Raw genomic sequence first — 13,467 nt, forward strand, 5'->3', positions numbered from 1 at the left:
TCGCACATGGTCCAATGTGTCCGCAACATGGCGGTGTTTCAGTAGCGCTGAACGGTACTGTTCTTCTGCCCATCCAAAACTTCCCTCCCAGAAAATTACTTCCTAGTTCCTTCCACAATACAAAAGCCCTATCTTTACAGCGAATCTTCTGTTCTACAGTATTATTTTCTAAATTCCATCATGTGATCTGTGAGTTATTTCAAAATTTGTTACATCATTTTCCTAGTTATTTTTTTTTTTATTGTTTTCTAGCTTGACTTTTATTGTGAACAAAGAATTTGCAAAGAATGATTTTAGCCCACTGAAATTGTTGGGGTCCTGCTTATATCCCGAGAATCAACTTGTATTGTTTAAACTTAGAATGTGATGTATTTAATTTCTCACCAATGTGCAGTTTTATTTCTTGAATCTTATCTCTTTTAAATAAGATTTTCCATAGTTATTTTATTTAATTATTTTCTTAACTACACAGGCCTAGGGTTCTGAGGGTGTAAGATTTCAGCCACTTCTCACACTGCTGGATTAGAACAATTTGACAAATTGGGAAGGCCTGAGTCTACATGCCTTTGCATATTTTTCCTATGATAGATGTTTGGGAGTTATTACATAAAATGCTCTTGGCTAGTGAATGTTACTTTTATGAAATTCTTACCAGTTTTATATCCCACCCCCCAAAGTAACCCTGAAGATTTTTTAAAGCTCCTCTCCCATGTGACTTGGCAGCAGCATAGACTATATTCCTAGGGATATGGGACAGAAACAAGGGAAATGCATTATCTCACTCAAGTAGCCCAGACAATTCCAATGAAGCTTGTTGTGGATTTCTTTGGGGGAAAGACGGACTTAGAAAAATTTTGTAATATATCTCAACACACTATTTTTCTTCTTGCACTTTTCTGTTCATTAGGAAAGATTAAAAAGGCAAAACAAGAAAAAATTACCACCTTCTCCATTTTTTTCTGAACAATTCTGACTCTTTCTTCAAGGAATGTGCATTGCTAAATGTGACAAACTTGTAATTTTGTGAATTGAACATGTTCCATATAATGCATTTTAATGTTTCTAGACAACCAAAAATGATTTAAAATCCTCTTAGAACACTCAAATTCAGAAAAAAAAATTATTACCAATATTTTACTATAAGAATAAATTGAGTTCATCAAAATGGAACTTAAAATTAAGTATTATTTTATTCATCATGCCTATTTGAATTTCTTGCTGCTGCTGCTGCTGCTGCTGCTGCTAAGTCGCTTCAGCTCTATCCAACTCTGTACGACCCCACCAGCAGCCCACCAGGCTCTTCTGTCCCTGGGATTCTCCAGGGAATAATACTGGAGTGGGTTGCCTTTTCCTTCTCCAAAGCATGCATGCCCACTAAGTTGCTTCAGTCGTGTCTGACTCTGTGTGACCCTCTGGACATCAGCCCACCAGGCTCCTCTGTCCATGGGATTCTCTAGGCAAGAATACTGGGGTGGGTTGCCATTTCCTTCTCCTGAATCTCTTGAGATGAATGAAATTTATGTTTATGGGCTTCCCAGGTAGCACTAGTGATAATGAACCTGCCTGTGAATGCAGGTGACATGAGACAGGAGTTCAATCCCTGGGTTGGGAAGATCCTCTGGAGGAGGAAATAGCAACCCACTCCAGTATTCTTGCCTGGAGAATCCCATGGACAGAGGAGCCTAGCAGTCCACAGTCCAGGTTGTTTCAAAGAGTCAGACATGACTGAGTAGACGTGACTCAGACATGACTGTCAACTGAGCAGACAACATAAGAGCAAAATTTCCTGTGTACCTCATATCACCCTCTTTTCAAAAAAAAAAAGAGAAGAAAGGAAAGCACTTGTTTTCTTGGTTAACACCATGAATCATTCATAGGAAAGTCATACCCAGTCAGTTTTGGGGGAATGGAAGCAGGTATATCATACACACTGAAACACACTATCTTTTTTAATATTCTGAATTTTCACATAATCCTGGAATAAGTGATGTGATTGAATTATCACACACAAATTAGGGAGGTTAAATATTGTCTAGGAAAAAAAATAACATAATAGTTATAGTGATTCATGGGAGCAGGCTGCTCTAAGCCTGGCAAATGGTACATCTCACAGTGCTATTTTCCTTAATGATACTCTTTGATAACATAATAATTTTGGTGGTTTATTCACTCAGTTGTGTCAGACTCTTTTGAGACCCCATTGACTAGCTCACCAGGCTTCTCTATCCACGGGCTTTCTTAGGCAAGAATACGGGAGTGGGTTGGCATTTCCTTCTCCAAGGGGATCATCCCAACCGAGGGATTGAACCTGGGTCTCCTGTATTGCAGACTCTTTACTGACTGAGCTACCAGGGAAACATAATAACTATCACTAACTAACAACAACTATTAGAGAGGTTCTTTCACAACAACAGATTCAACTTCTGAATCAGTAGTACAAATTCCTTACCTACAACTGGAGTAAATCAACAGAGATCCCAGGGCTACACAGGGCACCTGGCATTACAAAGTCAGTTTGGAATCAAAAGTTTTATTTTGACACATAAGAGCTTTTAACTTGAAATGTCTTTGACTTTTCTCTCGCCCTCATTAGATGGCTTAGGAAAGACACACAGCTGCACCACGCACCTCCCAACACCTCTCTCCCCACAGAGGTACACAAAGTTTCATAAGGAAAGAGCTCTTCATAAAGAAAGAACTCTAGCTCCTTCCTCTTAGCCTCCTGTTTATCTTCTTTCCTTTTTCTTTTCCTTGATAATCTGCTTGATGGCTTAGTTAAAAGAAAACTGTTAAAGTCAAGGGATCATAAAATATAGCAAAAATAAGAGAGCATTCCATTTCTTAAGTCGCCACCCCCTTTTTGATGGATTCTTGTAAAAGTAATGTTTTGAAGTGGATTCTGCTTCTTTTGTGCAAAGCAAAACTGATGAAGGCAAGGATGTGAGATGACATTTGAAGAGTCGTTTTTTTTTAAATTTTTTTTTTAATTTTGTACTGTTATTTTGAATAAAATCTCAAATGATTTCTGGAACATTTATTTAAAAAAAATAAAACAGCTATGGGTTTGAGTGAATGATAAAAACATCTGCCACGCTGATAAATATCAACCTGCATTTGGTAGTTAGATGCTCAATTCAGCCCTCTCACAATAACTAATGGGTCCTCTGTGGCAAACTGAGAGGAAACCCGAGTTCCTCACCTCAACTCAAGATGAGGACTGACTACCATTTTGCACCTTAAGTGGAACCCCTAGAGCTCCATGGCAACTCGAGAAGAAAGCTGAGATTCCCTCTGCAACTGGAGAAGAACCCTGAGTTCCCTGCCTCCACTCTAGATGAGGCCCGATTCCCCTGCAGCGACATGAGTTGAATCCCGAGTTTCCTGTCACAACTCGAGAGGAATCCTGAGTTCCCCATCACAACTCAAGAGGAACCCCTAATTTCCTGCCACATCTTGAGAAGAACCCCGACTTCCCTGCTGCAAATCGAGAGGAATCCTGAGTTTCCCCTCGCAGCTCGAGGAGGACCAACTCCCTGCTGCAACACAAGAGGAACATTGATGTCTCCCTCACAACTCAAGAGGAGAACAGACTCCCCTATTGCAACTTGAGACAGATAAGACAAATCTATCAGAACCGATGTGGCATCAGATTTTATTTTTTGGCTTTGGATTTTGTTTATTTTTTAGGAAAGTGACCAATACTTGTATTTCCTTTTAAAATGTGAGAAATTTCTTGGTAGAAAACTGAAAGGTGAGTACAAAACATTTTAAAAGGAAAATATCTACCTCATAGGAACTATTTACTTACCTTAAAAACTACTTCCTCCCTTGCTAGTTTCTCTGTACATCCTAGAAACTCAACACTTGAGTTGGTTTCAGATTGCAGTATTACAGATAACCTTGTGAATTAAATTTGTCTTTATTTATCTTACAACCTAGCTCTGCAAACACTCTTCAGCCATAATAATTAAAGCTTATATACAAGAAGCCAATTTCCATGCTCTTCCTTATTTTTATTAGCACCCAGGAAGGAAGCAATATGAGCTGTACAAAATGTACAACACTGCAATAACAGAGTTTGATTTGACAGAGATATTGCATCTGTGGCTAATTTCATAGTATCACTAACTGGTTCTCTCAAGCAGGAAAATACATCTCTTCCATAAGTGAAATCATTCTTCAATAATAAGAACATTTAAAATTATGCAAAAATACTCATAAAATCTACCTACTGGATGACCAATTACTGCCCATATTGGGGTAACCATCTCATGGTTTTATAAAATTCATAATCTTCAGTTCTGAATGCTTAATACTGATCATTAGTTAATATTACCTTCCATATACTTAATATTGGAAATTTTATAAAAACTGTTAGAATCAAATAATGAAATGCTACTTTGAACAAAATCTTAAATGGTTTCTTGTTTTGTGGGCAATTACAGAACACTATTCTTTTGAAACTGAAGTGTAATTTGAAACTAGAGATTCAAATGTTGTATAATTAAACATCTCTCTATAGTGTTTAAAATACATAGTAAGTATTTTTAAGAGAAAGAAGAACAAGAACTGGAGTACCTGTGCCATAGGCTAAAGCATTAGAGAAGTAATTCAACGAACATACTTTTTTTTTTCACTTAGCTGTCAAATCCATCACTGCATTCTTACTTGGTTGATCCACATTTGGTGTTAACTCTGTGATTGATGTTAAACTAACAATTTCTCTGAAAGAAGCTCACATCTGAGATGTTACATCATCAAATCAACAGTACAACCACATTTTGTGGGTCAAAGGCACTGAACATTGTACAGCAGTGCATCAATAGAAAAACTTGTAAATCCATTAAAAGACTTGAGACTGCTTTAAACAATGAGATAAAATTTCATAAATGACTTGTACCTAACTTACAGGAATAGTTAATGCTCAGATTCGCTTCATGATGTAAAATAGGCATTGTGGAAGAAAAATGGTTTTTAAAAATATTTCAGCGATTTTTTAGACTGAAGTCAGTAAGTTAATATACATTGTCTTGCATTCTTAAACTACTAAGAAGACATAATCACTTCACTGTATCTTTCATTGACTTAAACACCTGAAACAGTCTAACAAACACCTTCTTCATGCTGTTTCCCAGATAAGACAATTCAGTCTTAAAACCACTTCTACCAAAGTGTTATATTTAAAAAACTGAGTAATTAGTCCTTGGCTGAAATCCAAATGTTCAGTCTCTTGAAAAATCAATTTTGTGTTCACCTGGAAGGACTATCTGGAATTTTGATGGAAGTTTACCTTATTCAGGATGATTTCAGAACAAAGCTCTGCCATGATATCTATCCAGTATTTTTAATATGTAAGTTTTCCTATCTTATCTGATTTTGGTTTTTCATCTGCATAGTCTAAAATGGCAGGAGATAGGGCTCAGTAGACCCCTTCACTTCTATTCTTTTTGTGCCAGTACTTTCTCTGATAGGGTAGAGATATAACACAACCCAAAAGAAGACCATGAAAATGTGCACCTTCACTGGAAGGTGATAGGAGAGCCTACGTCCAGTGTTTAATTCCAAACTGCAACATCCCATGATTTTCCAATATTCTGATTTCACACATACATTTAACAATCATTTATAGAATCCCAGAAACAATATCTAGGGAGGGTCCAGCCAGTGAAGCAGACAGGTGTTCTTCCAACCTCCATGAAGCTGTACAAAGGCCTCCATAAAAGTGTACAAAAACTCTGAGTTTAAAAAAAAAAAAAAAAAAAAAAGAAGAAGAAAAGGGTAAAAGACACATGGCTTCTGGCTTCTGGCTCCAAATCCAGATAAACTGTGAAGCCAGATAGGCAACCAACCACTTGCTCATTGTGTTAATTAGGTTGTTGATTCAGCCAGATTTGCTTTGTTTTCCTGGATAGCAAAATGCTTGGTAAAATCAGTAGAAGAAGCAGAATTCAACCTCAAGTTCTCTTTTAGTTTGTTAAGTTCAAAGTCATGGAGAATCTTGATGGTCATTAACTTTTCTCGCTTGACTCTTTCCAGAACATCTTTTGGAACATCAGGGATCATCCAGGCCAAGAAAAATTTAATTAAAAACACAACATGCTAAAGGAAACAAAAAAAGAAAATCAGAGACACTGTTTAGCTATCAAATGTTCAGCAAAATGTCCTTACAAATCATTCCATTAATTCAATAAACTATGCTTGACACAGTAGATAGAAGGGAAAGCAAGAAGATTTAGTCCTTGGTCTTAACTTTCCTATAAATCCAACATTAAGCAAATAAATAAATATATACTGCTACTGCTGCTGCTGCTAAGTTGCTTCAGTCGTGTCCGACTCTGTGCGACCTCATAGACGGCAGCCCACCAGGCTCCGTCCCTGGGATTCTCCAGGCAAGAACACTGGAGTGGGTTGCCATTTCCTTCTCCAATGCATGAAAGTGAAAAGTGAAAGGGAAGTTGCTCAGTCGTGCCGACTCTTAGCGACCCCATGGACTGCAGCCTACCAGGCTCCTCCATCCATGGGACTTTCCAGGCAAGAGTACTGGAACGGGTTGCCATTGCCTTCTCTGAAATATATACTAAAATATGTAATTACAGAGATTCCAGTTGAACTGGGATATTGAATATACTCTTCATCTATGCTTCCTCCTGAAAACCTAATCAAATATTTGTAAAAGAAATTAATAAATTGTATTGTTCACAAAGAAACAAAAAAAGGGGAGGAATCAGTGAAAACAGACTGGAGAGTGAAGAAAGCTGGCACTTAAATTTGCAATTGATGATACTGTGATGGTAGAAACCAAGACAAAAGCCAATTTTGTCTTGAATCATCAAAAAAGTTCAGGAAAGATTGTGCTAAGGACTGTGAATTCATAGTGTGGGTGGAGTTAAAAATAAGAGGATTATTTAAAAATCTGTATAAGGGGCAGATGAATTTTCAGAACCTCTCTCTCATCAACATTTGGGTATTACTTCTCTCCAACCCCCGCCTGGCAGCAACTGAGTGCTTTATTTTCTGCAGAAATTAAAACAGAAAGCTGTGCACTCAGTGGCAGCAGAGACGGCAGAAGATGAAGATGTGGCATCATACTGAAAATAGGACCACTCAGTGAAGTTCAGCATTCTAAATCACGAGATCTCTAATTCCTCCTTCCCTTCTTGGCTCTCAAAACAGCCACGAAATAACTCAACAAGCAGGAGGTTGAATGATTTTTTTTTCCTCTAGAAAATATACCTAATCAGAGAAATTAGAATTATAGATATCAAAATTTTGTAGGTCTCAAATCAAAAGGCCCCTTTTTCAGCCTATAGTGAAACCAACCCCAAATGATCTTCCTCTTGTATGCAAACAAAGCTCATGATCAGATATCATTGTTTCACTCTTAAATACGAGCAGATTGCCAAGAACAACCAAATACATAAGGAAGACTCTAACATGGAAGAGTAAGATGGAAATGGACGAATAGGATCTATTGTCCATTTAGGATATCTAAGAGGATATAGAGAGAATCATGGGAATGAGAGAACAGTAGCATAACAAGACAAAGACACAAACTGGACTATTTATAAGAGAGAAAATAAATGATAATTAGAATTTCAAAACAGTTGTTAACATCTGAATAAGAAAAGTCTCAGAAACATAGGACAGAGAAAAAAAGGAAATTATCAAAGAAATAATACAAGCAAATTGTCTCAACTTAAAGGATAATAACATTTGCAGATCCAAGGAGTTTAGTGAATGTCCAAAACAATGAATATGACAATATCACATGACTTTCTGGTGAAGTTTCATGAAAGAAGGTCTAGTGAGAGAATCCTCAAAGTTTACTGATATATAAACAGATCATAAACAAAGACTGGAAAATTAGAATGGTATTGTATCTTTATAGCAACACTGGAAGCTGATGGAAAATAGAGCAATGTCTTAAAATTTCAGGAATATTTAACGTTGATTCAAAATTTTTAGGGAAAATGACTTCTACTCTTGAATACTATACCAATTAACCATCTATGAGAATAAGAAGAAATTTTAATATTCAAGTTCTCAAAAACTGCCCATTTTCCTCAGAAAATTAATAAAAGATGTGCTTCATCTAAATAAACTAGTAATCTGAGAATGGGGAAAACATAGATTGAAGAAAATACTGTATTTAATACAAGAGAAGTTAAACTCCCAGAATGATGGTGAGTCAGAACCTGTAATGAAAATCATAAATAAACAAAGAACAAAAATTCAAAAGAATTCATTTTGTAATTTACCAGGCTGAAAGGTGATCTAAAACACTGATGGAAAATGTGGGAATGAAAGTGACAGATTCGCAGAGAACTGAGAGGGGTAGAGATTTAAATTATATACATAACTTCAATAAAAATAAAATTAAACAAAAACTGATTGGAATTTGCGTTTTCTTGCCTTAGACTTATCTAGCCTATTTTTGGCCTTTACTAATGCTCAAAATCCTTCAAGCTAGGCTTCAGCAGTATGTGAACGGAGAACACCTGGAGCCAAACAGCCTGGAGTGTGAAATCAAGCAGGACTTAGGAAGCATCACTATGAACAAAGCTAGTGAAGGTGATGGAATTCTAGCTGAGCTATTTCAAACCCTAAAAGATGATGCTGTTAAAGTGCTGCACTCAATATGCCAGCAAATTTGGAAAACTCAGCAGTGGCCACAAGACTGGAAAAGGTCAGTTTTCACTCCAATTCCAAAGAAGGGCAATGCCAAAGACTGATCAAACTACCACACAACTGCACTCATTTTACACGTTAGTAAGGTAATACACAAAATCCTTTAAGCTAGGCTTCAACAGGATATTAACCAAGAACTTCCAGATGTTCAAGTTGGATTTAGAAAAGGCAGGGGAACCAAGATCAAATTGCCAACATCCATATGCAAGAGAATTCCAGAAAAACATCTACTTCTGTTTCATTGACTATGTTAAAGCCTTTGACTGTGCGGATCACAATGAACTGTAAACAATTCTTAAAGAGATGGGAATAGCAGACCACCTTACCTGCCTCCTGAGAAACCTGTATGCGGGTCAAATAGCAACCGTTAGGACCAGACATGGGACAATGGACTGGTTCAAATTGGAAAAGGAATACATCAAGGCTGTATATATATTGTCACCCTGCTTATTTAATTTCTATGCAGGGTATATCATGGAAAATGCTAGGCTGAATGACTCACAAGCTGGAATCAAGAGCCAGGAGATATATCAATAACCTTAGATATGCAGATGACACCACCCTAATGACAGAAAGCAAAGAGGAACTAAAGAACCTCTTGATTAAGGTGCAAGAGGAGAGTGAAAAAGCTGGCTTAAAACTCAATATTCAACAAACACTAAGATAATGGCATACAGTCCTATTACTTCATGGCAAATAGATGGGGGGGTGGGGGTGGGGAACAGTGGAAACAGTGACAGACTGGGCTTCAAAAACTGCAGACGTTGATTCCAGCCAGGAAATTAAAAGACACTTGCTCCTTGGAAGAAAAGTTGTGACAAACCTAGACAGCATATTAAAAAGAAGAGATATCACCTTGCCAACAAAAGTCCCATTAGTCAAAGCTATGATACTTCCAGTAGTCATGTACTGATATGAGAATTGAACCATTAAGAAGGCTGAGCATCGTAGAATGATGCCTTTGAATTGTGGTGTTGGGAGAAGACTCTTGAGAGTCCATGGGAGTGCAAGGAGATCAAACCAGTCAATCCTAAAGGAAATCACTCCTGAATATTAACTGGAAGGACTGATACTGAAACTGAAGCTCCAATACTTTCACTACCTAATGTGAAGAGCTGACTCATTTGAAAAGAACCTAATGCTGGGAAAGATTGAAGGCAGGAGGAGAAGGGGCAACAGAGGATGAAATGGTTGCCTGGCATCACCAACATGATAGACATGTGTTTGAGCAAACTCTGGAAGACAGTGAAAGACAGGGAAGCCTGTTGTGCTATCATCCATGGGGATGGCAAAGAGTCACAAAGAGTCAGACACAACTTAGCAACGGAACACCACCAACAACAATCAAGTGAATAAGTGCCTTATATTTCTTAGTTGTTTAGTTGCTAAGTCGTGTCCGACTCTTTTGTGATCTCATGGGCTGCAGCCTGCCAGACTCCTCACTCCAAGGGTTGCTACTACTTCTACTCGATGGGTTGTTACTTACTTCTCTCGAGGATCTTCCTCGGGAGAGGATTGACGCAGGATCGAACCTGCCTCTCCTGCATTTGCAGGCAGGTTCTTTACCACTGAGCCACCATGGAAGCCCTATGTTTATCTATCTCTCCCTTATAGGTCTTAATGTCTTATGATTTGTGGCCCTTGGTTTAAACCTTGGTCAAACACCCTTTCTGTATTGGTTCTTTTATCTTATATCCATAATTATACTAGCTATTCTACAAGGAAGGAAATGTACTATAGTGGGAAGAATGGAGGTTTGGCAGTGAGACATCTGACATTGAAACTCAGCTTTAATATTAGCTGATTATCTTTAAACCAACTACTTAATTTTGCTGACTGTCAGATTTATTTGTCAAGGCTGAATAATAAGGCTGAACGTAGAAAGTTATTATTATAGCTTCTGGAGCTGGTACATAATAGATGTTCAGTAAAATTGGTGGGTCCTCTGACCTCAGGGGAAGAGGTCTTAATTTTTCTTTTCTGTGACCTTGGTATCTTCAACAATAGCAAGGAATAACAGGCAATCACTGTACTTAAACTATTCCTAACTTACTTTTTATGACATCAAATACTTCCTTCAAAACACTCTAGTAAGATAATGCTAATTTTCTGCTCAACAGATACTCTTAGAAATATATGCCTGAAGGGTGAGAAGAGACTTACTGGCCCGAAAGTTAAGAAAGGCTTACCTCCATGATTATGATGAAGGTCATCTTGGCAGCAAGGACGTGCCAGTACTGAATATTATGAACATATTTGTCCTCACTGTCAGGAGGATTTCTGTAATCTCTGTATCTGAAACAATGGACGTCAATGCAAAAAATAAGCTACAACTTCAAACAAAGAGACCTAGCATAAATTCATATTGTTTCTTGTAAGAGATCCTTTTAGTTGACTACAAAAGTCAAGTCAAAGGAAAATAACTGCTACTACCAAACATTTATCTTTCCTATACAGATAACAATCATAGCCATATGCTACTAATATATAGTATAGATGTAGCAGGAGGCACAAGGGAAACTTCTCTCTTGCCATGAAGACACGTTTCTCAGGGGTTAGCTTAATTTGCTCTTTTCATCTCATTCCCTTTCCTCCTATTCCTTAACAACTCAGTTCTACCATCACTCCACTGACACCAACTGAAGAACAGAACTTGACACTGTGGACCATTCTCATGTTCTTGAAACTCTGTTTTCTTTTGGTTTACATGACGTTGCATTGTTTTCGTGTTACTTATTATCTTTCAGGGGTTTCCCTGGTGTTCAATTTGTGAGTTCATTTTTTTTTTCTATAATGTGTCTAGATATTGTTGTTCTTTAGAGATTCAGTCCAGCTAGGAAGTGATGGCATCAAGAAATCTGACACTTGTTATGATTCTTCTCTATATAAATACGGAATAGGACTTCCCTAGTGGTCCAGTGGTGGGAGTCTGCCTCGTCAATGGGGACACAGATTCAAAGCCTGGTGAGGGAGGATACCATGTGCCCCATGGAGGCTAAGCCTGTGTGCCAGAACTACTGAGCTAGCATGCCTGGAGCCCATGCTCTGCAACAAGAGATGCCACTGCAATGAGAAGCCCACCATAACTAGAGACTAAGCCCCACTTGCTGCACCTGGAGAAAGCCCGTGGGCAGCCAAAAATAAATAAAAAATATGGAATCTAAAAATATTTTTGTCTACCTGTGTTGCAGGTAGACAAAACAGATACTGCTGTTTCTATTGGAATCCCAGATGAAGCAGTTGGTTTAAGGTTTAAGTTTAAAAGCTTTGATGTACCATATATACGTGTGTGTGTATGTGTGTATACATACATATATATATACATATATACACACACATACATATACACACACGTGTGTGTGTATATGTATAAATGATCTTTAAATCCTAAAGTAAAAAGATCCGCACAGTTCATGAGACACAGAGTGTGAAAAGAGCAGGTTTACAAATCCAATTTCACACTCCCTGCATCGAAGAAACCTTTCAAATGGGATGGCTAATGAACCAGCTATATTGTTCTTTCTCTCTTCCTCTCTCTGTTTGAGGACACATAGTTAAATTCAAGTAGGTTGAATGCACATATACTATGACCATGCTGTGTGATCTATAGACATTAAAGCCTGAATCAAGGGGACATTTGTTGGAGAAAATTTTTCCAATAAATTTAGAAAATAAGAAACAATTCAAAAGTGACATTATCTTTACCGATAGTATTCTCTTACTTTTGAGTATTCTACTTTTTTCAAATCAGAACCACACAATGTGTGAATTTTAGAATGGCTATACTTTATCCAAGTAAATTTTTGTTAAGACATGAAGACAACAGAGAACTTAAGAAATACATTTAAAAAGCAAAATGAAAACAAGAGAAAACCTGCAAGTGTTGTAGTCTCGTTTTTCCGAAGGTACAGTGTTGCTTGGAAAATCGGCTATGAGGAATACTGACAGGCTGTTATTGATATACCCTCTCATAGGCCAAGTTTCATTTACTGAGTAGGCATAGTAGTAAACTAAACGGGGAACCATGTCCGATGTAAATGCAACAATAATAGCCTAAAGGACAAAGCAAGAGGAAAACCATGAGCTAATAACGCAGTTGTATGAAAGTCTGATTTGTGTATCGTTCAGATCTTTGTGCCTTAAGGATGCAAAATTACTAGTATGCTATTACTAATCATGTTAACATATGAGTCTTTGACCTAAAACGTAAAATAGTTCATTTATGCTGTATGATCAGTGTTACAAGATTTCACAGCTAGAAAGAGTTACATTGAAAATTTAACCTCACTATTTGTTTCCAAAATCACCATACCTGTATGTCTCTTTCCATCTTACCTTGCTATTTCTTACATTTCTTACTATTTCATAATACAGTTCTACTCTCTTTAACCAAATTTTACTTGCCGGGATCAATTTCATAAGATAGGACCGACTTTGTTTGTGTGTGTTGGGGGGTGTATAGTGAATGAGGGTGGAGAAACAGCAGACCATGTACTGGTAAGTTTCCCATAGTTCAGTGCAATTAATTTCAGTATTTGACTCTGCAGGAATGCTATTCTCCCATCTTTTCCTAAGCTCTGGAATAGTGTAAATGTCATGTTTCCTTTGGGTAAGATGAGTCAATTTAAAATCATTTTGCTCTGCCATCTACATTTTTAGTGATAGATTTTATAAATATTTTAATATTGCTCCTATAGCCACTGGTACATTTCATGTTTTATATCACTTACTAAGCAAATTTTGGCAGTTTCCTTTTCTAAAAAAGTGACAATTTCAAAC

General features: G+C 37.4%; 1 protein-coding gene across 1 annotated transcript in view; it reads right to left on the reverse strand.

The window, feature by feature from the left end:
• Positions 1–3,992: 3,992 nt before the first annotated feature.
• ANO5 (anoctamin 5) overlaps positions 3,993–13,467 on the reverse strand; it is a 98,912-nt gene continuing 89,437 nt past the window's right edge. The window contains exons 20-22 of the mRNA XM_040255648.1: positions 12,563–12,741; positions 10,878–10,983; positions 3,993–6,099 (exon numbers count right to left, since the gene is read on the reverse strand). Coding sequence (XP_040111582.1) covers positions 5,869–6,099; positions 10,878–10,983; positions 12,563–12,741 — 516 coding nt within the window. The 3' untranslated portion in view covers positions 3,993–5,868. The remainder of the gene's footprint in view (positions 6,100–10,877; positions 10,984–12,562; positions 12,742–13,467) is intronic.

Source organism: Oryx dammah, unplaced genomic scaffold (assembly GCF_014754425.2).
Source record: "Oryx dammah isolate SB20612 unplaced genomic scaffold, SCBI_Odam_1.1 HiC_scaffold_15, whole genome shotgun sequence".
Taxonomy (NCBI): domain Eukaryota; kingdom Metazoa; phylum Chordata; class Mammalia; order Artiodactyla; family Bovidae; genus Oryx; species Oryx dammah.